A 24,274-nucleotide genomic window follows, 5' to 3' on the forward strand; every position below is an offset into this window, starting at 1 on the left:
ATAGAATTGATGAGGGAAAAAGAGTGAGTGAAGCACTTAGGAGTCTGTGGAGACAAAGAACTTTGTCCTTGGAGGCAAAGAGGGGAATGTATGAGAGTATAGTTTTACCAACGCTCTTATATGGGTGTGAAGCATGGGTGATGAATGTTGCAGCGAGGAGAAGGCTGGAGGCAGTGGAGATGTCATGTCTGAGGGCAATGTGTGGTGTGAATATAATGCAGAGAATTCGTAGTTTGGAAGTTAGGAGGAGGTGCGGGATTACCAAAACTGTTGTCCAGAGGGCTGAGGAAGGGTTGTTGAGGTGGTTCGGACATGTAGAGAGAAAGGAGCGAAACAGAATGACTTCAAGAGTGTATCAGTCTGTAGTGGAAGGAAGGCGGGGTAGGGGTCAGCCTAGGAAAGGTTGGAGAGAGGGGGTAAAGGAGGTTTTGTGTGCGAGGGGCTTGGACTTCCAGCAGGTATGCATGAGCGTGTTTGATAGGAGTGAATGGAGACAAATGGTTTTTAATACTTGACGTGCTGTTGCAGTGTGAGCAAAGTAACATTTATGAAGGGGTTCAGGGAAACCGGCAGGCCGGACTTGAGTCCTGGAGATGGGAAGTACAGTGCCTGCACTCTGAAGGAGGGGTGTTAATGTTGCAGTTTAAAAACTGTAGTGTAAAGCACCCTTCTGGCAAGACACTGATGGAGTGAATGATGGTGAAAGTTTTTCTTTTTCGGGCCACCCTGCCTTGGTGGGAATCGGCCAGTGTGATAATAATAAAATAATAATAATTCTATATGAACTCAAGTTAAGTTGTAATAAACAACTGTTGATGATTATTTTAGAAAACCTTCAAATAATTAATCTTTAAATATATCTCTATACTTCTTCAAGCCTTGCTCCAGAAAGTGAAAGTAGACAAACTCGGCAGGGTCGTGGAAGCCCTGGAAGAACATAGTGTTATTAAACTCGGCATCCAGGATGTGGTTGGCATTGATGGAAGACACTACATACCCTGAAGCATCCTGTATCAGGATCTGCACCGGGAAAGTGTAGGCATCTAGGCTCAGGCTGGCGACCAGGGAGCTGCCAGACACTGACCCATCTCCAGCATAACCCTGCGAGTAGGAATTTCGTTATTACATTTTGCATGCAAAACCCCCTGAACACCCTCCAGGTAGACTCCAGGTACTTACTGAAGTATAATTTCATGTACAGTAGTAGTGTGGTACACCAGGCACATTCCTAATTCCTAAGATAATAATAATACCAAGGGGAACAAAAAATTATAAAACTAATGATTCAAATTTTACATTATCTGATGTGAATTTAAAAAAATTATTAAAACTTCCTCAAAGGACTTTTTCACATCTTTTGCAAAATCTGATGTTTTATACAGTGGACCCCCGCATAACGATTACCTCCAAATGCGACCAATTATGTAAGTGTATTTATGTAAGTGCGTTTGTACGTGTATGTTTGGGGGTCTGAAATGGACTAATCTACTTCACAATATTTCTTATGGGAATAAATTCGGTCAGTACTGGCACCTGAACATACTTATGGAGTGAAAAAATATCGTTAACCAGGGGTCCACTGTATATGGAGTGATTTATATTTCTTGAGCAGTACTTCACTTCTTTTCATCTCTGCATGTACCAGAAGAGAGACTGTTTCAAATTAAACTATCAATTATGAAATTGAGGGGATCAAGAACACTTATATACAATATATTTACAGTACAATGTATATTTACCACTTTTTTCTTGGTTGCTATTAGCCATATGGTGAATATTTTGTCATAAAAACAAATGAGTTAGATGGGTTGTGTGTTCACTTTATGACTAAATGTCTGTCAGTTATTATCTCTATCTACTGTATTAAGAAATAAAATTTATCATTCCTATGTGATAAAATTGTGTTATGCAAAGTCATCTAAAAGGACTCTACACAGTCAAATTTTCAGCAAAGATGGTCAGTAACTCTTTTTTTTTTTAACTTTTGTGTACTCAAATACTCTTTGATCATTGCAGAATAAATTAAAATATTTAGATTAAGATTATTTCCATGTAGCCGGACTTGAGTCCTGGAAATGGGAAGTACAATGCCGGCACTTTAAAGGAGGGGTTTGGGATATTGGCAGTTTGGTGGGGTATGTTGTGTATCTTTATACGTATATACTTCTAAACTGTTGTATTCTGAGCACCTCTGCAAAAACAGTGATTATGTGTGAGTGTGGTGAAAGTGTTGAATGATGATGAAAGTATTTTCTTTTTGGGGGTTTTCTTTCTTTTTGGGTCACCCTGCCGACTTGTTAAAAAAAAAAAAAACCTCCAGGACTCAAGGCTGGCTATCAGTTTCCCTGAACCCCTTCATAAATGTTACTTTGCTAAAACTTAACTGCACATCAGGTCATAAAAACTACTTGGCTCCACTCACTCCTATCTAACACACTCAAACATGCTTGTAACTCACTACCTGTAACAAGTTGAGTCAAACTAATTGATGAATTTCCAGTATAATGCGATGGGGTTACCTGAAAATTATTTCTGCAGACATGGCTATAGGAAGTTAAATACAATAATTCTATGCATAATTCTTAGCACAGCAGCTATGTTTGAGTGAATTAAATTGAAACATTTATATTATTATTATCACACTGGCCGATTCCCACCAAGGCAGGGTGGCCCGAAAAAGAAAAACTTCCACCATCATTCACTCCATCACTGTCTTGCCAGAAGGGTGCTTTACACTACAGTTTTTAAACTGCAACATTAACACCCCTCCTTCAGAGTGGTACAATATATGGGTAGAATATATGGTACAATATCATGGCAGAAACAAGAAATGCAGAAGGGTGACTAATGGATGAAAACTCAACAAATACAGTTTTTCCTGAAGATAATGGCACTAAAAAACATGAAATCTCATGAAAAACTTACAGAATTATGCAGGTGAAAAATTAGCAGTCTGGATTCATTTTATGCAGCGGCAATTCATCAGTTTTGAGTCCTATTTTAAGACAATTCCATTGTTACATTTGACCAAATTCTTAGCTAGCTTACTAGTATGCCTTCCAGTCTATCAACTGAGTATAAGATCCTATGCAACTATCAAAACTACCTTATAAAGTGCACCGAATTCTATAATTTGGCCAATTTTATGCAAAATTAAAAAAAAAAAAATACAATTTAAAAACACTGTCTAAAGTAGTCTAAAATAAACACTGTTGACATTCCTGGCACTAAAAAACATTTCCTCTATTCATTAGTCATGTTTCCAGGCCTCACCTATATTACATTTGCTTTCCATTTTTAACATATCATCATAAAAAAATCAAACATTTACCCTATTTCTCAGATAATAAATATCCAGGAATGATCTGTCAAGGTTTATGGCATCCTTATAATTGAATCAGATCTAATAAAAACCCATAAAACAGAGCAGAGGTTGTAGGGGAGGCCTTACTATCCTCAGAAGCGTTGTGAAAATCAAATATTTCCACTAATTTGAGGCCAATTTCAAATTACTTCTGGCCCTGGAACCAACTAAAATCATCTCTCAGTAGAGTGTCTTCTATTCTATCAAGTAATACCAAGAAACAGCTAATAAAACCATAAAAACCATCCTAGAAAAATCCTCAAATTATCTAAATTAAACCAAACATATGGTCGGAGTTTTGTTTTACCCATCATGTACTGCATGGTGCAGGATTTTTTTTTATACTCTGCACACTCACCACACAGACCCATTCTCTCTTATCTAGTCCAAAATTTACTGCTCATAGATTATCTGAGCGAGATGAGCTCATGACGTATGTGTACGTGATAGACCCTTGCATCAATGACGTAGTTTTATGTAATGGACAGTTAAAGGGTTAAAAAATTTTGTTTGTAAATACTGTAAGACAACATTGTATAAGATGAAATTTTTTTTTAGGGAATCAAATTAAATTATGAAGACTAACTAACCTTTAGCTCAGACACAAGTGCCCAAGATGAGATAAAGTGGTCCTGGAGTAGAGAGAGCACTTTGGGAGCAGCGAGTGGCCCTTCCCTCAGTGCCCGGCCTGATCCTCAGCAGGACTGGTCATTTAACACACCCCATAAAATGACCGAGTGTACCGGTCGGCCCTCATGACTGGCTTTCACGTATGCTTCTGTGAAGTTGTGGTACTCCACCTGTGAAGTTATGAAATATAAAATTTTTTTCACCACCACATCCTGCGGCAATTAGTAACATGTAGTATTCTCCAGAACACTGCAAAGACAATCAAATGAATACAAATAAATACAGGTGAAATTATTAACTATTGCCAATTCTGAAAATAAATCTACTCTCCGAGCTGAGACCTGGTGAAGCTCCCTCAACGACTACCTGACTAAACTGTTGCTGGTCTGAGGACAGATTTCTTTTCTGAGTGCTTAATCAAATAGTCAAGTGATGCCTTTGTAGGCCTATAGGCCTACACAGGTAACACAACCTGCCACTTGTTGATAAAATCTTGCAGTACAGTGCTGTTCCAAACTTTACCACTGCTCTAGTGATTGTCTGTTAACTTTTATCTCTTTCTTCCACCTTTAACTCAAGTACTTACAAATTTAACTGGACACTCTAGTAAAGACTGTCCGGAAATTATAGATACAACTAGTTATATGTTTTGCTTTAAATCTCTGACACTAGTGTTGTACTGTACTTCTAATCTCTAATGTGCATAATCATATAGTGCTCCTAATCTCTTGCTACAACTAATCAAATACTCTGCTTCTAGTACCTATTACAGTTCCTAGTCATATACTAGGCTTCTTTCTATGGTATAACTAATCATATACAGTGGACCCTCAAATTTAGTAGTGCCGTTTCTGTATGCAAAACTATTTTTATTATCTATAAAATGTTCTTCTTCTTTCAACAAACTGGCCGTATCCCACCGAGGCGGGGTGGCCCAAAAAGAAAAACAAAAGTTTCTCTTTTTAAATTTAGTAATTTATACAGGAGAAGAGGTTACTAGCCCTTTGCTCCTGGCATTTTAGTCGCCTCTTACAACACGCATAGCTTATGGAGGAAGAATTCTGATCCACTTCCCCATGGAGGTAAGAGGAAATAAACAAGAACAAGAACTAGTAAGAAAATAGAAGAAAACCCAGAGGGGTGTGTATATATATGCTTGTACATGTATCTATAAAATGTATTTTTTGTTAATATTTCCCATAGGAAATAATGTAAATCCAATTAAACCATTCCAGACACCCAAAAATATTAACAAAAAATACATTTTATAAATAATAAAAATAGTTTTGCATACAGAAACGGCACTACTAAATTCGAGGGTCCACTGTATTATGTTACTAATCTCTGGCACAACTAGCTGTTTGCTGTGCTTCTAATCTCTGGTACAACTATACACAAATAACCCGTACATAGAAGAGAGGAGCTTACAGCACACACTGTGTGACTTTGTAAATGGTCCAAACGTTGTCGTAAGCTCCTCTCTTCTATGTACGGGTTATTTGTGTATCGTTCCAGTCACGGTACTGTGCCTTTTTTTGTTATTCTGGTACAACTAACTGTTTGCTGTGCTTCTAATCTCTGGTACAACTGTTTGTTGTGCTTCTAATCTCTGGTACAACTAACAATACACTGTACCTGTAGTCTAACAGGTGTCTACATCACTTAGTGTATCAGACAAAAATCTTATAGTTAATGACCTGCATGAACTTATAAAGCTCTTTCTCTAGCAGGGATAGAGCCTCATGTGAGTGTATCTGCTGCATCCAAGTGAGTGTGTCAGGATCAACAGATCCTCTACTTCTTATACTCATTTCCTCCAGATGTGTGATGTTCACCTCCATATCTTTGTCTTCATTAGGACCAATCAGCCACTCCAAATCTGCCAACACGTTTTTTGTATTCATTAATCTGACTTATCATAACCATAGGTTAAGCTAAACAGTTATACATAAAGGGTCAATATTATCATCTCATTATGGTTTTGGGGATCATTATTCCAGTATCCCAGGCTCAGACTGGGCCTCCTAAATGGGAAACGAAATATTAGATGAATAAGAACTAGTAAGAAACATGCAAGAAGGCAAAGTAAGTAGAAGAATAAGACACATGAGTAATGCCTGGGTATCTTTATCTTGAGATGTTTTGCAGTCAATTGGCTTCTTTTTTTAATTCAAGACAGAACATATAAACCAGAGACAGTATTAAGATTTGGAAATCAGTCCTTCAGTTTTGATACCCCTCAAGGGAGGTTCATTGATACTGGTGAGGGATTCTTGATCCGAGGGATTCTACATCCTCTCCCATTCCTTGGACTGAACCTGATTGCCTTTCTTTCCCCAGGCACTGTATGATCCAGATGGGTTTAGCACATCCCTTAAATATAATAATCAGCCTTGACAGGTGTTCAAATTGGAGATGGTAGAAGATGAAGTAATCAGTCCCTCAGCCTTGATGGAAGGTATTCAAACTGGAGACAGTAGAAGATGAGGTAATCAGTCCCTCAGCCTTGATGGAAGGAAGTGAAATTGGAGACAATAGAAAAAAATATCTACTTGTCATAATTTTTTTAAACACATCGGCCATCCACAATTCAAGTCCAGCTAACCAGTTTCCCTGAATCCCTTAATAAATGTTATTTTGCTCACACTCCAATAACATGTCAAGTCATAAAAACCACTTCCTTCCACTCACCCCTATCTAACATGCTTGCTGAATGTCCAAGCTCCATGCACACAAAACTTCCCTGACCTCCTCCCTCCAACCATTCCTAGGACAACCCCTACCCCATCTTCCCTCCACTACAAATTTATATGCTCTCTAAGCCCGATTTTGTTCCTTCCTCTCTAAATGTCTGAACCACCTCAACTAAATCTAAAGTAAAAAAATTCTTTTTTTTTTTTTTTGGAAATTAAAGTATGAAGCCTCAAAATTAACAAAAACAATATACAGTGGACCCCCGCATAACGATCACCTCCGAATGCGACCAATTATATAAGTGTATTTATGTAAGTGCGTTTGTATGTGTATGTTTGGGGGTCTGAAATGGACTAATCTACTTCACAATATTCCTTATGGGAACAAATTCGGTCAGTACTGGCACCTGAACATACTTCTGGAGTGAAAAAATATCGTTAACCGGGGGTCCACTGTACTATGTGTTCCTATAGAACAATTTAAATGTTGATGCACTTACCAACATTGAGGGACATGTGTGCTGGGACATGCATGGAAAAGTACTTTACATCAGGTTCTGTGGTGTTGATGATAAGTCTTCCAATAAAGGCTGCCGGGGTAAACCAGAGTGGCCGTCTGGGTGAAGTGTTGAGTTGAAACTCAGCATGGAGCCTATCAATATATGTATAATAATATGCCAAATGAGAATTACTGTATACAGTATATCTTCATCAAGATTTAGGATAGTTAAAGTCTACTATTTGGATACTAATTGTGACACCATCTAGTCTTACCATTCCCTATAAAACTTGACTGCATGAATCTTTAGCTCACATTCTTAAAATTCAGAGTAATATTTTGCAATGACATACAATATTTCTACTTTTATTATCATTACCACACTTTACATTACCAGTAATTAAAAAAACTGTTTACAGTTTAATTAGAGGATAAAAGCAATGTAGTTAAATGTAAAGGTAAAAGGTGAAGATTTTTTCCATGTCAAATCTTTTGGGTACTCGAGTAGAAATAGGGTTTGAGTGGGTCAGAGTGGAGGTTTTCACTGGAGGGAAAAATGAGTAGGAAACAAACAAACTATATTTCTATAAAGTGGAACAGAGTATATTATACAATTTTTTTTTTTTCAACAAGTCGGCCGTCTCCCACCGAGGCAGGGTGACCCAAAAAACAAAGAAAATCGCCAAAAAGAAAATACTTTCATCATCATTCAACACTTTCACCACACTCACACATTATCACTGTTTTTGCAGAGGTGCTCAGAATACAACAGTTTAGAAGCATATACGTATAAAGATACACAACATAGGGTGACCAGGAGGCATGGTCACAGACCGGGCCGCGGGGGCGTTGACCCCCGAAACTCTCTCCAGGTAAACTCCAGGTAAACCAATATATATTACTGAGCTCAAGCACAACAATTACAGTTGTTGCTGCCTGGGAGGGAGCTAACTGTGCACACTGAGTCAGTAGGGTGGAGCTATGATCACTACACCATGCAGTGAAACAGTGTACTGAAGCTACAAGGGAGAGTCTGTTAAGCAGTGGTTAGCAGTGCCTGGTCCTGTGGCTGGTCCACTTCAAGTAGCATATTGGCAAGCATTGCATAGCAATTTGTGATGTATGCAAGGCTAAGCAAGGAACAGCATGCCCTGCTTAGTTGAAGGGGCAATGGGGCATGAAGAGGAGTAGTAGTAAGAAGAAGAAGAAGAAGAAGAGAGGGCAGGCAGGTAGGCAGGCAGGCAGAGAAGGGATAGGAGCACTTGTAAACAGGTGGCTAGGGGTGAGAGGCAGGAAGGTCTAATTCTCCTACTGGCTTAAGCCAATGCCCTAACCTAGTCAGGTCAGGTCAGGTCACATTAATTATTATATACTTGGAGTCAGTATCACTGTGCCATGTGACTCTGGACTCATAAGCCAGAATGGTATCAAATATTTATTCCAGGCAATCAGCTGCACCACTTTATATTTGCCATGACTAGACATAATGTATTAATTAGTACTGACTTCACACTTACCTGAACATTATGTCTAAAGAGTCACTACTTCTGGCTCGGACAACGGCAGCTGCTCCTCTAGGTTCATACCTAAGATTAAGATTAGATTAAAATTCTAAATTTCCAATCACTGCATTAGAAAATATACTATAAGTAAAAAGCCCATAACATGTACAGTGTTTCATGCAAGACTGAGTGTAACTATAAGAACTACATAATTTACTTAATTATTTTTAACCCTTTCACTGACTGCGCCATACATAAGGGGGATTACCAACAGACCTATGGCTGTCTTCAAGCTGGCACTGGACAAGCGCCTAAAGCTTAACCTCAGGGTCAATGACCATGAAGGGTACAGAGTACATATGGCTGGTGTTTATGGCTTGAGTTTGCTGTGTCAGCCTGACAACATAAAGTCAGTACCTGACCAGCCGGGCTGTGGCTCGTACGTTGGATTGCGTGCAGCCAGCAGTAACAGCCTGGTTGGTCAGGCTCTGATCCACCATGAGGCCTGGTCACAGACCGGGCCGTGGGGGCGTTGACCCCCGGAACTCTCTCCAGGTAAACTCCAGGTAGTACTTTGGTTTTGAGCTCACTGTCAGTGCCATAATACAACTCCATGAGCTCAGCTCACTCAGATAAGCTGTGAGCGGTGAATTTGGCCAGAAGCACTCAGTGCACAATGAGAAAAAACTGCAACCGTGTTTTTGGTTTAAAACAGTGACTTGCGGTGTATTTTCATATGGTTTTTATGGTTGTATTCTTGGTTTCTTGGTCTTTAATAGAATGTAAAAAATACAGTAGACCCCCGGTATTCGATAAATCCGGTATTCGATGCATTTTAACACAAAAATTTTGCCTCGGTATCTGATTGAAAACCCGGTATTTGATACGATTCGTACGAGACGTGTCCACATGTGGCATGAACTGCCCCTTGTGTGCCAGTGTTTACAAGCCAGCCAGTGTGCGCGCATCTAAGGATACATTCGGTACATTCCATATTATCCACATTATCACTGTTTTTGGTGCTTGTTTCTGCAAAATAAGTCACCATGGGCCCCAAGAAAGCTTCTAGTGCCAACCCTGTGGTAAAAAGGGTGAGAATTAGTATGGAAATTAAGAAAGATTTTGAAGGGTTTGGGGCTAACCCTGAGAAGCCTATGCCAGTTGTGGAATCCATTGTGCCTACTTCAAAAATTAAGGAAATGTGTGTGCAGTGGGTTGAAGTGCAAACCTTTATGGATGAAAATCACCCTGACACAGCTATTGCAAGCCGTGCTGGTGACTATTACAATGACAATGTTGTGGCCCATTTTAGACAAATCGTAAAGGAACGGGAGGTACAGAGCTCTATGGACAGATTTGTTGTGCGACAGAGGTCCAGTGACTCTCAAGCTGGTCCTAGTGGCATTAAAAGAAGAAGGGAAGTAACCCCGGAAAAGGACTTGCTACCTCAAGTCCTAATGGAAGGGGATTCCCCTTCTAAACACTAACACCATCCACACTCTCCCCTCCTCCATCCCATCAATCATCACCAGATCTTCAATAAAGGTAAGTGTCATGTAACTGTGCATGTCTTCTTCAGTTTGTGTGTATTAAAATTAATATTTCATGTGGTAAAATTTTTTTTTTTCATACTTTTGGGTGTCTTGCACGGATTAATTTGATTTCCATTATTTCTTATGGGGAAAATTGATTCGCTTTTCAATATTTTCGGTATTCGATGAGCTCTCAGGAACGGATTTATATCCAATACCGGGGGTCCACTGTATTACAGAAATACCAATGATTTTGACTGGTTTTAGGACTGAAAATAGCTTGAAACTGAGCTGAAAGTAGTGAAAAATCTTCGAGTTTTGCTGATGTTCAAGAGTAAACAAATGATGACACGTGTCCAATACACATCAACTGGTGGGTCCAATATGTGTTCACAAATGCCCTCATAGGTAGTAGGTTGGTAGACAGCAACCACCCAGGGAAGTACTACCGTCCTGCCAGATGACTGTGAAACAAAAACCTGTAACTGTTTTGCATGATGGTAGGATTGCTGGTTTCTTTTTCTGTCTCATAAACACGCTAAGATAACAGGGATATCTTGCTACTCCTACTTACACTTTGGTCACACTTCATAGACACGCACATGCATATATATATATACATACATCTAGGTTTTTCTCCTTTTTCTAAATAGCTCTTGTTCTTTTTTATTTCTTCTATTGTCCATGGGGAAGTGGAAAAGAATCTTTCCTCCGTAAGCCATGCGTGTCGTATGAGGCGACTAAAATGCCGGGAGCAATGGGCTAGTAACCCCTTCTCCTGTATACAATTACTAAAAAAGAGAAGAAGAAAAACTTTATAAAACTGGGTTGCTTAAATGTGCGTGGATGTAGTGCGGATGACAAGAAACAGATGATTGCTGATGTTATGAATGAAAAGAAGTTGGATGTCCTGGCCCTAAGCGAAACAAAGCTGAAGGGGGTAGGAGAGTTTCAGTGGGGGGAAATAAATGGGATTAAATCTGGAGTATCTGAGAGAGTTAGAGCAAAGGAAGGGGTAGCAGTAATGTTAAATGATCAGTTATGGAAGGAGAAAAGAGAATATGAATGTGTAAATTCAAGAATTATGTGGATTAAAGTAAAGGTTGGATGCGAGAAGTGGGTCATAATAAGCGTGTATGCACCTGGAGAAGAGAGGAATGCAGAGGAGAGAGAGAGATTTTGGGAGATGTTAAGTGAATGTATAGGAGCCTTTGAACCAAGTGAGAGAGTAATTGTGGTAGGGGACTTGAATGCTAAAGTAGGAGAAACTTTTAGAGAGGGTGTGGTAGGTAAGTTTGGGGTGCCAGGTGTAAATGATAATGGGAGCCCTTTGATTGAACTTTGTATAGAAAGGGGTTTAGTTATAGGTAATACATATTTTAAGAAAAAGAGGATAAATAAGTATACACGATATGATGTAGGGCGAAATGACAGTAGTTTGTTGGATTATGTATTGGTAGATAAAAGACTGTTGAGTAGACTTCAGGATGTACATGTTTATAGAGGGGCCACAGATATATCAGATCACTTTCTAGTTGTAGCTACACTGAGAGTAAAAGGTAGATGGGATACAAGGAGAATAGAAGCATCAGGGAAGAGAGAGGTAAAGGTTTATAAACTAAAAGAGGAGGCAGTTAGGGTAAGATATAAACAGCTATTGGAGGATAGATGGGCTAATGAGAGCATAGGCAATGGGGTCGAAGAGGTATGGGGTAGGTTTAAAAATGTAGTGTTAGAGTGTTCAGCAGAAGTTTGTGGTTACAGGAAAGTGGGTGCAGGAGGGAAGAGGAGCGATTGGTGGAATGATGATGTAAAGAGAGTAGTAAGGGAGAAAAAGTTAGCATATGAGAAGTTTTTACAAAGTAGAAGTGATGCAAGGAGGGAAGAGTATATGGAGAAAAAGAGAGAAGTTAAGAGAGTGGTGAAGCAATGTAAAAAGAGAGCAAATGAGAGAGTGGGTGAGATGTTATCAACAAATTTTGTTGAAAATAAGAAAAAGTTTTGGAGTGAGATTAACAAGTTAAGAAAGCCTAGAGAACAAATGGATTTGTCAGTTAAAAATAGGAGAGGAGAGTTATTAAATGGAGAGTTAGAGGTATTGGGAAGATGGAAGGAATATTTTGAGGAATTGTTAAATGTTGATGAAGATAGGGAAGCTGTGATTTCGTGTATAGGGCAAGGAGGAATAACATCTTGTAGGAGTGAGGAAGAGCCAGTTGTGAGTGTGGGGGAAGTTCGTGAGGCAGTAGGTAAAATGAAAGGGGGTAAGGCAGCCGGGATTGATGGGATAAAGATAGAAATGTTAAAAGCAGGTGGGGATATAGTTTTGGAGTGGTTGGTGCAATTATTTAATAAATGTATGGAAGAGGGTAAGGTACCTAGGGATTGGCAGAGAGCATGCATAGTTCCTTTGTATAAAGGCAAAGGGGATAAAAGAGAGTGCAAAAATTATAGGGGGATAAGTCTGTTGAGTGTACCTGGTAAAGTGTATGGTAGAGTTATAAATTGAAAGAATTAAGAGTAAGACGGAGAATAGGATAGCAGATGAACAAGGAGGCTTTAGGAAAGGTAGGGGGTGTGTGGACCAGGTGTTTACAGTGAAACATATAAGTGAACAGTATTTAGATAAGGCTAAAGAGGTCTTTGTGGCATTTATGGATTTGGAAAAGGCGTATGACAGGGTGGATAGGGGGGCAATGTGGCAGATGTTGCAAGTGTATGGTGTAGGAGGTAGGTTACTGAAAGCAGTGAAGAGTTTTTACGAGGATAGTGAGGCTCAAGTTAGAGTATGTAGGAAAGAGGGAAATTTTTTCCCAGTAAAAGTAGGCCTTAGACAAGGATGTGTGATGTCACCGTGGTTGTTTAATATATTTATAGATGGGGTTGTAAGAGAAGTAAATGCGAGGGTCTTGGCAAGAGGCGTGGAGTTAAAAGATAAAGAATCACACACAAAGTGGGAGTTGTCACAGCTGCTCTTTGCTGATGACACTGTGCTCTTGGGAGATTCTGAAGAGAAGTTGCAGAGATTGGTGGATGAATTTGGTAGGGTGTGCAAAAGAAGAAAATTAAAGGTGAATACAGGAAAGAGTAAGGTTATGAGGATAACAAAAAGATTAGGTGATGAAAGATTGAATATCAGATTGGAGGGAGAGAGTATGGAGGAGGTGAACGTATTCAGATATTTGGGAGTTAACGTGTCAGCGGATGGGTCTATGAAAGATGAGGTGAATCATAGAATTGATGAGGGAAAAAGAGTGAGTGGTGCACTTAGGAGTCTGTGGAGACAAAGAACTTTGTCCTTGGAGGCAAAGAGGGGAATGTATGAGAGTATAGTTTTACCAACGCTCTTATATGGGTGTGAAGCGTGGGTGATGAATGTTGCAGCGAGGAGAAGGCTGGAGGCAGTGGAGATGTCATGTCTGAGGGCAATGTGTGGTGTAAATATAATGCAGAGAATTCGTAGTTTGGAAGTTAGGAGGAGGTGCGGGATTACCAAAACTGTTGTCCAGAGGGCTGAGGAAGGGTTGTTGAGGTGGTTCGGACATGTAGAGAGAATGGAGCGAAACAGAATGACTTCAAGAGTGTATCAGTCTGTAGTGGAAGGAAGGCGGGGTAGGGGTCGGCCTAGGAAGGGTTGGAGGGAGGGGGTAAAGGAGGTTTTGTGTGCGAGGGGCTTGGACTTCCAGCAGGCATGCGTGAGCGTGTTTGATAGGAGTGAATGGAGACAAATGGTTTTTAATACTTGACGTGCTGTTGGAGTGTGAGCAAAGTAACATTTATGAAGGGATTCAGGGAAACCGGCAGGCCGGACTTGAGTCCTGGAGATGGGAAGTACAGTGCCTGCACTCTGAAGGAGGGGTGTTAATGTTGCAGTTTAAAAACTGTAGTGTAAAGCACCCTTCTGGCAAGACAGTGATGGAGTGAATGATGGTGAAAGTTTTTCTTTTTCGGGCCACCCTGCCTTGGTGGGAATCGGCCGGTGTGATAATAAATAAAATATAAAAAATGCCCTGATATTATTTATATAATTATTACAGTATTACATAACAGTAAATCTACTTTTTAATATAAATAAAAATTCTTTGTGTGAATAAAACATCAAAATGTAATTCGTGTGTAAACCCTGTGAACATAACTAATGAACAAATGAAATGTTATGCTAGTGCAAGGAATGTCTGCATTGTTAAATCTAAATCCTATTTTGAAGATGAATATTTTGAAATTTGTGTGAAATTGGCCAATTACCAATTTATGATCACTTTAATGGGTAGCTGAAATAGTTGATATGGCAATTTCTTGCACTCATTTTATAAAATGGAACACATATTAGCAAAATAGCTAAGAATTTGGTAGCCTGGAATAATGTAACTGGCCTAAAACTGGGCAAAATAACTGATGCATAAATATCTCTGACACAGCAAAATTTGTGAAAAACGTAATTTTGTCAATTTTCCACCAATTTTCGTGGTGCCCCGTGGTCTGATCGCTAAAGCTCTCACTTCACTTCACTTCACCTAATTTACCCGAAATGCTCAGCATAACAAGCGGCTTTCTATATAGTAGTGTTTCACTGATGTCAGCTAGGCCTGTATACCTTCTCCATGTACTTGTAGTAAATAAAGATATTATTCTATTATTATTATTATTATTGTTTTATTACCTTCAGTAAAAGATTCTCTACTATTTCATAAGAAAAATGAAGTTGAATAGGGGGCCATGGATGTTGATACAACATTCCCTTATTGTGCCTACAGCACCTCTGATTTTCACTGAGTTTATTTTGCACTTCCTCCCATATGTCTCACTCCAGTATGTTAAACAAACCACAAAATGGGTGGGGGGTTGACAAACAAGTCCTAAAACTCCAGGCTACTTGCCATGGGTTCAAACCCCACCCATTCCATGGTTTGCTTATAATCCCATTATGATTTCATGAGTCCAGTATGTTGTTAAGGCAGAGTGCAGGAAAACAGCTGTCTTAATGAAGGGGATTTAACCCTTTGACTGTCGTGGCCGTATATATACGTCTTACGAGGTACCGTGTTTGACGTATAATAACTCATAAATTCTAGCGGCTTCAAATCAAGAAGGAGAAAGCTGGTAGGCCTACATGTGAGAGAATGGGTCTGTGTGGTCAGTGTGCACCACATAAAAAAAATCCTGGGGCATGCAGTGCATAATGAGAGAAAAAAAACTCCGACTGCTTTTTTTTTTAGTTAAAATGCCGACTTTGTGGTCTATTTTCGTATAGTATTTATGGTTGTATTCTTGTTTTCTTGGTCTCATTTGATAGAATGGAAAGCATATTATAGAAAAAGAGATGATTTTGATTGATTTTACTATAAAAAGAACCTGGAAATGGAGCTCAAAGTGGGGAAATGTTTGATTTTTGCTGATGTTCAAAAATAAACAAATGACATCATTGTCCAATATATGTCCAACTAGCCATTCTAATATGCCGTCATGAATGGGTTGATGTTATTTATACAATTATTACAGTATTGGAGTAGTCTGCATAATAGTAAATCTTCTATTTTTTGTTTGAATAAAAATTCAAAATAGAAAGCAAGAGTAATATCAGAAGGGCCTGGAGACATGACTGATGAACAAAGAAAATGTTATTTTAGAGCCAGGAATGTCTGCAGTGTTCATTCTGGAGATTATTTTGAAATTGTCACATTTTTTAATTTTCGTGAAATTGGCTAAATTGCAAATTTCTGACCACGTTATTGGGTAGTTGAAATTGGTAAATGGGCAGTTTCTTGTACTCAATCGATAGAAAAAACGGAGTTATAAAGAAATAGCTATGAGTTTGGTCGACTAGAACAATGGAATTAGCCGAAAATAGGGCTCAAAGTGGACGAAATCGCCGATTTGTAAATATCCGCAAGAGCGTAATTCCGTCAGTTTTCCATCAAATTTCGTTTTCTTGGTGTCATTACAATCGGGAAAAGATTCTCTATCATTTCACCAGAAAAAATATTTTTTTTTTTTTTTTGAAATTTTGCGACACCAGGATAAGATAAGATAAGATTTCGTTCGGATTTTTAACCCCGGAGGGTTAGCCACCCAGGATAACCCAAGAAAGTCAGTGCGTCATCGAGGACTGTCTAACTTATTTCCATTGGGGTCCTTAATCTTGTCCCCCAGGATGCGACCCACACCAGTCGACTAACACCCAGGTACCTATTTGCTGCTAGGTGAACAGGACAACAGGTGTAAGGAAACGTGTCGAAATGTTTCCACCCGCCGGGAATCGAACCCAGGCCCTTCGTGTGTGAAGCGGGGGCTTTAGCCACCAGGCCACCGGGCCACTCGAGGAGACATTTCAGGATTGGGGGTTGCGACAGTCAAGGGGTTAAACACACAGTACAATATATGGGGGTAAAGAAAAGCATCAACAAGTACAAGAGGATGAATAATAGATAAAAACTCAACAAGGTTTCTAGATGAGTTTTAACATAGTTAAATACCATGAATCACAGTAGATAAAGGAGGAGTTTTTTTAACAACAGTTTTGAAGCAGTTGGTAGATAGTGAATATTTGAAATATTCTGGCAGTCTCCTAAATTTTTTGGCCTTTTATGAGTATTAAAGTTTTGCTAAGTACATGTACTATCATCAACATAGTGCAAGAAGCTCGGCCATTCACCTCTGCTAACAATCCACAACCTTCCAAGTCAGGGCAGTAGGGCTACACTATCCCTCTCCACTCCTTTTAATATCATCAAGATGCACTAGCAACTAAAATTTAAGGTAAGAAATACTATTTAAGTAACCTTTATCGTTATAAGTACAATGGTACCATGAATTTCAGCCATAATTCATTCCAGAAGGCTGTTCAAGTGTCGTTACCAAACGAATTTGTTCCCATAAGGAATAATGTATATTATATTAGTACGTTTCAGACCCCCTGTTGTCCCTGTTCACCCATCAGTATAAAATGGGTACCTGGGTACTTGTCGGCTGGTGTGAGTCGCATCCTGGGACAAAACTGACCTAATTTGCCCAACATGCTCTGCATAAGAAGCGGCTTTCTATATAGTAGTACATATGTCATTGATGTCAGCTAGGTCTTTATACCTTGTACGTGTCCTTGTAGAAAAAGTTATATTATTATAAGACTACGTTGGTAAATGAATTTGTTGCTAAACAAGGAGAATACTATAATGGTAGTGGGTTTGTCTACCATCTTTGATATTGCACCATTTATAACATTATAAGTATATTTTTAAATGTTTATATAGTGTACTGTATACTGTAATAAACAGAATAGAGGATATCAGCTCTAATATACATTATTTAGGTATGCATACTGGTCAGAAAGCCCGTTGTAAGTCCAAGTCATTGGTAAATGAATACGTCGCTAAGTGAGGAGAGGCTGTATTGTAATTTCATGAACTAGCACCACTCAACCTTCTACACCAGGGGTCGGCAACCTATGGCCTACGGGCTAGATCCAGCCAAATGATGTTAAATATATGTCAAATATATGTCAAATGATGTTAAATATATGTCAAAGTTTAGTATGTACAGTGGACCCCCGCATAACGATCAGCTCCCAACGCGACCAATTATGTAAGTGTATTTTTGTAAGTGCTTTTGGAGGTGTATTTTTGGGGGTCTGAAACGGACTAATCTACTTCACAATATCTCTTATGGGAAAAAATTTGGTCTATAACGGCACCCAAACAGACTTCTGGATTGAAATAATATCGTTATGCGGGGGTCCACTGTATTATTATTACCTCTATTTATTTACTATGGCGATAGGTGTGGCAAGCCATCTGTTCGCAGACACGGGCTCTGGCCCCTAGGCAGAACAAGGTTGCCGACCACTGTTCTACACCAATTCTATTACAATTTTTTACTTTTAATGAATAATCTTGTACCTTGTATCTTAACTTTTTTTTTTAACTTCCAGTCCTTTACTGGACCCATTACAAAAACTATGCAGTCTTATATTAGTCTTAAGTTTGCCTAATATGCTATGCATACTATGGGCTTTCTAATTATTGCATATGCACCAAAATTTGCAATAAAAATATTGAATTTGAATGACTGCAGTTTTCTTGTGTCTTGATACATATTATGGTTGCAATCTCACTCTTCACACTGTTGAAAAAATAATGTAGAATTTTTTCAGTTTCACTGAGGTAATATTTATGTAAATTAGCAACTCAGATAGTTTATCAATATGCTAGATATGTTTTCTATCCCTGAGGCTTTTTGTTTTGTTAACTAAGTCACCCTAAAGCCACATGTCTACAAAAGTTATGAGACATGTCTGGATAAGTTATATCTACATAACTAGTTTACACAGGTTGACACATTAGGCACACGTGCATGCACATATACAGGAACACGCACACACACAGTACCTGGACTGGAGGAAAGGCTGAGGATGGAAGAGGGACAACAGCTGGAAAAGTAGTTCCTCCACAGGTCCTGATGGTGTGGGTGGAACATACCTGTAACTGGAACATAATGACTAGTAAGCATCAGTAAGAGTTAGGTTACAAACATACACATCTAACAATACATAAAATATAGACAGTGAACACTATGTGATATGCTCAATAATAACCCACATGAGTTATTATTGAGCACATCACTTTCAGAAGATTAACTGGTTTGTATATTTTGAATCCCTTCTGGGATCCTTTTCAGCATCTGCTGAAGAGGATCCCAGAAAGGGATCGAAATATACAAACCAATTAATATTCTGTGTTTCTGTCCCCATGTGGGTTATTACTGAGCACTGACAAGTGTCTATTTCACTTGAGTTATCCACTCTGTAATGTAATTAGAAGAGTTGATTCTCTAACTGTTCATTAAATCAGAATGTTAGAAAATTGCAAAAAAAAAAAAAAAAGAAACACTCAACTGTACACACAATTTATATATTTTTTTCAACAAAGTGGCTGCCTCCCACCAAGGCAGGGTGGCCCAAAAAGAAAAACAAAAGTTTATCTTTTTAACTTTAGTAATGTATACAGGAGAAGGGGTTACTAGCCCATTGCTCCTGGCATGTTAGTCACCTCTTAAGACACGCATGGCTGTCGGAGAAATAATTCTGTTTCACTTCCCCATGGAGAATTTATAGATATACTGCAATAAATATGGGAACTGAATGAGTTAAGAATAAAATTTACTCATTGAATTTTGTCAACTATTTCAGAAGTCCCTTATACTGAGGGTTCACTATAAATGGTGAAATCAAACAAAAGTGATGGAGCAAGCCATTGTTGAGAAGTGATGGTTCCCTCAGTATGAAATTTATTGATCTATATTCTACACAGATAGCTAGGCACTCTTTCCTTATAAAGGTGGGAGGAAATGGTAAAGAATAGTGACATTATGGAAATAGACACAAATGCAGTATAATATAATCCTTTACTATTAATAATGTTTTGTCCACACCATAGGCTTTATCAAGTCACAAATTACCTGGGAAGAGAGGATGTGTGTATATATACAGTGTGTGTAGCGACTCATACTCTTAACCCTTTGAGAGTCGGTCCCATAGTTCTTTGGGTTTAAAGCCAGGGTCCAATCTGTAGTGCTGTCATGAGCTCAGCTCACTCAGATAAGCTATTAGCAGTAAATTTGGGCCTAGATATGAAAGAATGCATCTATGTGGTAAATGTGTACCATATAAAACAAATCGTGCAGCACGCAGTGCGCAATGAGGAAAAAAAAACTGAGACCGTGTTTTTGGATTAACCCGTAAACGGTCCAAGCAGATCTACGTTCACATGTGTAGTGCTACAAAAGTAGATCTACGTTTTTTTTACATATTTTCAAATAAAACAAAAAAAAAAACTAGATCATGTTGAAAAAACGTATATATACGTTTGGACCATTTACGGGTTAAAACAGAAACTTTGCAGTGTATTTTCTTATGGAAATTTATGGTTGTATTTGAGTTTCTTGGTCTCATTTGATAGAATGGAAGATATATTACAGAAACAGAAATGATTTTGACTGGTTATAGTAGTGAAAATAGCTGGAAATTGACCTCAAAGTAGCAGAAATTTTTTATTTTTGCCGACGTTCAAGAGCAGACAAATCACGTCACACGTCCAGTACACGTCAACTGGTGGATCTAATATATGTTCACAAATGTGCTGATATTATTTATACAATTATTACAATGTTGCATAACAGTAAATCTTCTATTTTTTGGTGAGAATACAAATTCTTTATGTGAATAAAAAAGCAAAATGGAATTCATCTGTAAAGCCTGGAAATATGACTAATAAACAGAGAAAAGGTTATTTTAGTGCCAGGAATATCTGCATTGTTTATTCTGGACCCTATTTTGAAACTGGAATATTTAGTACTTTGTGTGAAATTGGCCCAATTACCAATTTCTGATCACTTTATTGGGTAGTTGAAATAGTTGACTGGGCAGTTTCTTGTGCTCAATCGATAAAATACAAGTAATACTAGTGAAATAGCTAAAAATTTGGTCAACTGGAATAATGTAATCAGCCTAAAATAGGAGTCAAAGTGGGAAAAATCACCGATGTGTAAATATCCCTGATGCAGTGAAATTCGCAGTAACATAATTTTGTCAATTTTCCATCAAATTTCGTACTTTGTTTTATTACCTTCAGAAAAAGATTCTCTACCATTTCGTAAGAATTTTTTTTCAATATGAAGTTAAATGATGAGAAATTTCAATTACTCCTATGTGGAAAACATGAGGAAATTAAAAGTACATCGGAGTATAAAACAAATTTCAACCACACAATAGAGCGAAAAGCTAATGTAAAAGACCTGGGAGTGATCATGTCTGAAGGTCTCAGCTTCGAAGATCATAACATTGTATCAATTGCATAAGCTAGAAAAATGACAGGATGGATAATGAGAACATTCAAAACTACTAGAGATGCCAAGCCCATGATGACACTCTTCAGGTCACTTGTTCTATCTAGGCTGGAATATTGCTACACACTAACACCACCTTTCAAGGCAGGTGAAATTGCTGAAAATGTACAGAGAATCTTGAAGGCATGCATAACTGCAATAAAACACCTCAATTACTGGGAATGCTTTAAGTTCCTGAACCTGTACTCCCTAGAACGCAGGCGGGAGAGATACATGATTGTATACACTTGAAAAATCCTAGAGGGACTAGTACCAAACTTGCACATGAAAATCACTCCCTATGAAAGCAAAAGACTCGGCAGACAATGCAATATCCCCCAATGAAAAGTAGGGGTGCCACTAGCATGATAAGAGACAACACAGTAAGTGTCAGGGGCCAAAAACTGTTCAACTGCCTCCCAGCACACATAAGGGGGATAACCAATAGACCCCTGACTGTCTTCAAGCAGGCACTGGACAGACACCTAAAGTCAGTACCTGACCAGCCGGGCTGTGGTTTATACATCGGGTTGCACGCGGCCAACAGTAACAGCCTGGTTGATCAGCCCCTGATCCACCATGAGGCCTGGTCACAGACTAGGCTGTAGGGGTGTTGACCCCTGGAACCCTCCCCAGGTATACTCCAGGTATGGGGCTGTAAGAGAAGTGAATGTTTGGGTGTTGGCAAGAGGAGTGGGATTAAAAGATAAAGAATCTAACACACAGTGAGAGTTGTCACAGTTGGTTTTTGCTGATGACACTGTGCTTTTGGGAGATTCTGAAGAGATGTTGCAGAGGTTGGTGGACAAGTTTTGGTAGGGTATGTAAAAGAAAATTAAAAGTGAACTTAGGAAAGAGTAAGGTGATAAGGATAACAAAAAATTTAGGTAGTGAAAGATTGGATATCAGATTGGAGGAAGTGAGTATAGAGGAAGTGAATGTATTCAGATATCTGAGAGTGGACTTGTCAGCAGATGGGTTTATGAAATTTGAGGTGAATCAAAGAACCAATGAGGGGTAAAAAAGGTGAGTGGTACACTGAAGTCTGTGGAGACAAAAAACATTATCTATGGATGCAAAGAGGGGAATGTATGAGAGTATAGTTATACCAATGCTCTTATATGGGTGTGATGCATGGGTAGTGAATGTTGCAAAAAGGACAAGGCTGGAGGATGTGGAGATTCTGTGTGCAAGGGCAATGTGGTGTGAATATAATGCAGAGAATCCGTAGTTTGGAAATTAGGAGGAGTAGCAGGGTTACTAAAAGTATTATACAGAGGGCTGAGGAGGGGTTGTTGTGGTGGTTTGGACATTTAAAGAGGATGAAACGAAATGGAATGACTTGGAGAGCATATAAACCAAAGTGGAAGGAAGGTGGGGTAGGAGCTGGTCTAGAAAGGGTTGGAGAGGGGGTAAAGGAGGTTTTGTTTGCGCGAGGGGCTTGGACTTCCAGCAAGCGTACATGAGCATGTTAAATAGGGAGCGAGTGGAGATAAATGTTTTTATGACTTGATGTGCTGTTGCACTGTGAGCAAAGTAACATTTATGAGGGATTCAGGGAAACCGGTTAGTAGGATTTGAGTACTGGAGGTGGGGCGTACAGTGCCTGTGCTCTGAAGGACAGGTGTTGATATGTTGCAGTTTTTTTAATTGTAGTGTAGGCACGCCTCTGGCAAGACAGTGAAGGAAGTGAATGATGTAGAAGTGTTGTTTCTTCATTTTTCGGGTCACCTTGCCTTGGTGGGAAAGCGTTGATGTGTTAATAAAAATCATATAAATAATACAATACTGCACTAACAAATATAATCAACATAAATGGTAGAATACAGTAGCAACATAAACACTACTGTATAAACAGCATATGAAGATATTGAATGTAAAAAGAAGAAAAGATTTACAAGGGTTTCTTCTTTTTTGAGCCACCCTGCCTCAGTGGGAGATGACTAGTTTGAAAAAAAAAAAATGAATATATAACTGACTCGTATAAATCAAGTGACGGTCTTTTTGTTTGTACCACATTGGCAATCTTCCAACATTGTAGGGCGACCTAAAAGTGGAAGCATTCACTATCATTCATTCAACAGATGCACACATCACAATTCAGTGTAGGCACTGAACATTCATCATCCAGGACTCAAATCTGGCTAATTAGTTTCCCTGGACTTCTTCATATGTGTTACTTCTCTCACACTCACACTTCCTCTGCAAGCAACACTACTTTCAATCATATCCCTAACTTTTGCAATAATAATTCTACTGTACACTTTATCTACTGTACTCAACAGGTTTATTGCCCGATAGTTTTTACAGTAAACTCTCTTGTCCTCTTTTTCCTTATATAAGTGAAGTATATATGTTCTCTGCTTATTCTTAGGTACACTCCCTTCTTTCACATATACAGTGGACCCCGGTTTATGATCAGCTCCCAATGCGACCAATTATGTAAGCGTATTTATGTAAGTGCGTTTGTGCATGTATGTTTGGGGGTCTGAAATGGACTAATCTAATTCACAATATTCTTATGGGAACAAATTCGTTCAGTAATGGCACCTGAACATACTTCTGGAATGAAATAATATTGTAAGCCAGGGGTCCACTGTATACTGAACAAATGCACCACATGCTAGTGGCTTTCTTTTGTGTCTAATAATATTTTATTACTTGTACACTGCAGAAAAGAAATAAACTATCTGAATTTGTATTTATTTGTAAATACATCAGAAACTTGAAAACTATATTTCCACCATCTTATAACATTTCTGTCTTAACCCTTTCAGGGTCGCCAGGCCCTCTCCGAGACTTGTTCTCAAGGTCGCCAAATTTAAAAAAAAAAAAAAAAAAAAAAAAAAAAAAAAAAAAAAAAAAAAAAATTCTTGTGAAAAAGATAGAGAATCTTTTCTCGATCATAATGACACCAAAAATATGAAATTTGATGGAAAACTTACGGAATTATGCTCTGCGGTTAGCAGTCTTGGACGATGTTTATGCATCGGGCGATTTTGCCCACTTTGAGCCTTATTTTCGGCCAATTCCAGTGTACTAGTCGACAAAAATCATAACTATATCGCTAGAACTCTATTTTTTCTATCGAATGAGTAAAAGAAACCACCCATTTACCAATTTCAACTATCTAATAAAGTGGTCAGAATTTAGCAATTTTGCCAATTTCACACAAATTT

At 38.6% G+C, this 24,274-nt stretch overlaps 2 protein-coding genes across 2 annotated transcripts in view; both read right to left on the reverse strand.

The window, feature by feature from the left end:
• Window positions 1-243: 243 nt before the first annotated feature.
• Window positions 244-18,697, reverse strand: LOC128698625 (selenoprotein N; the record flags this gene model as incomplete). Its single annotated transcript, XM_070104007.1, is given in 6 exon segments — window positions 244-1,101; window positions 3,955-4,164; window positions 5,692-5,873; window positions 7,188-7,339; window positions 8,704-8,772; window positions 18,602-18,697. Coding segments are annotated over 5 exon segments (604 nt in total), but the record flags the coding sequence as incomplete, so codon positions are not given.
• Window positions 18,698-23,083: 4,386 nt separating this feature from the next.
• LOC138855304 (uncharacterized) overlaps window positions 23,084-24,274 on the reverse strand; it is a 15,784-nt gene continuing 14,593 nt past the window's right edge. Inside the window, exon 4 of the mRNA XM_070104033.1 lies at window positions 23,084-23,142. Coding sequence (XP_069960134.1) covers window positions 23,084-23,142 — 59 coding nt within the window. The remainder of the gene's footprint in view (window positions 23,143-24,274) is intronic.

This window comes from Cherax quadricarinatus, chromosome 88, assembly GCF_038502225.1.
Source record: "Cherax quadricarinatus isolate ZL_2023a chromosome 88, ASM3850222v1, whole genome shotgun sequence".
Lineage (NCBI taxonomy): Eukaryota > Metazoa > Arthropoda > Malacostraca > Decapoda > Parastacidae > Cherax > Cherax quadricarinatus.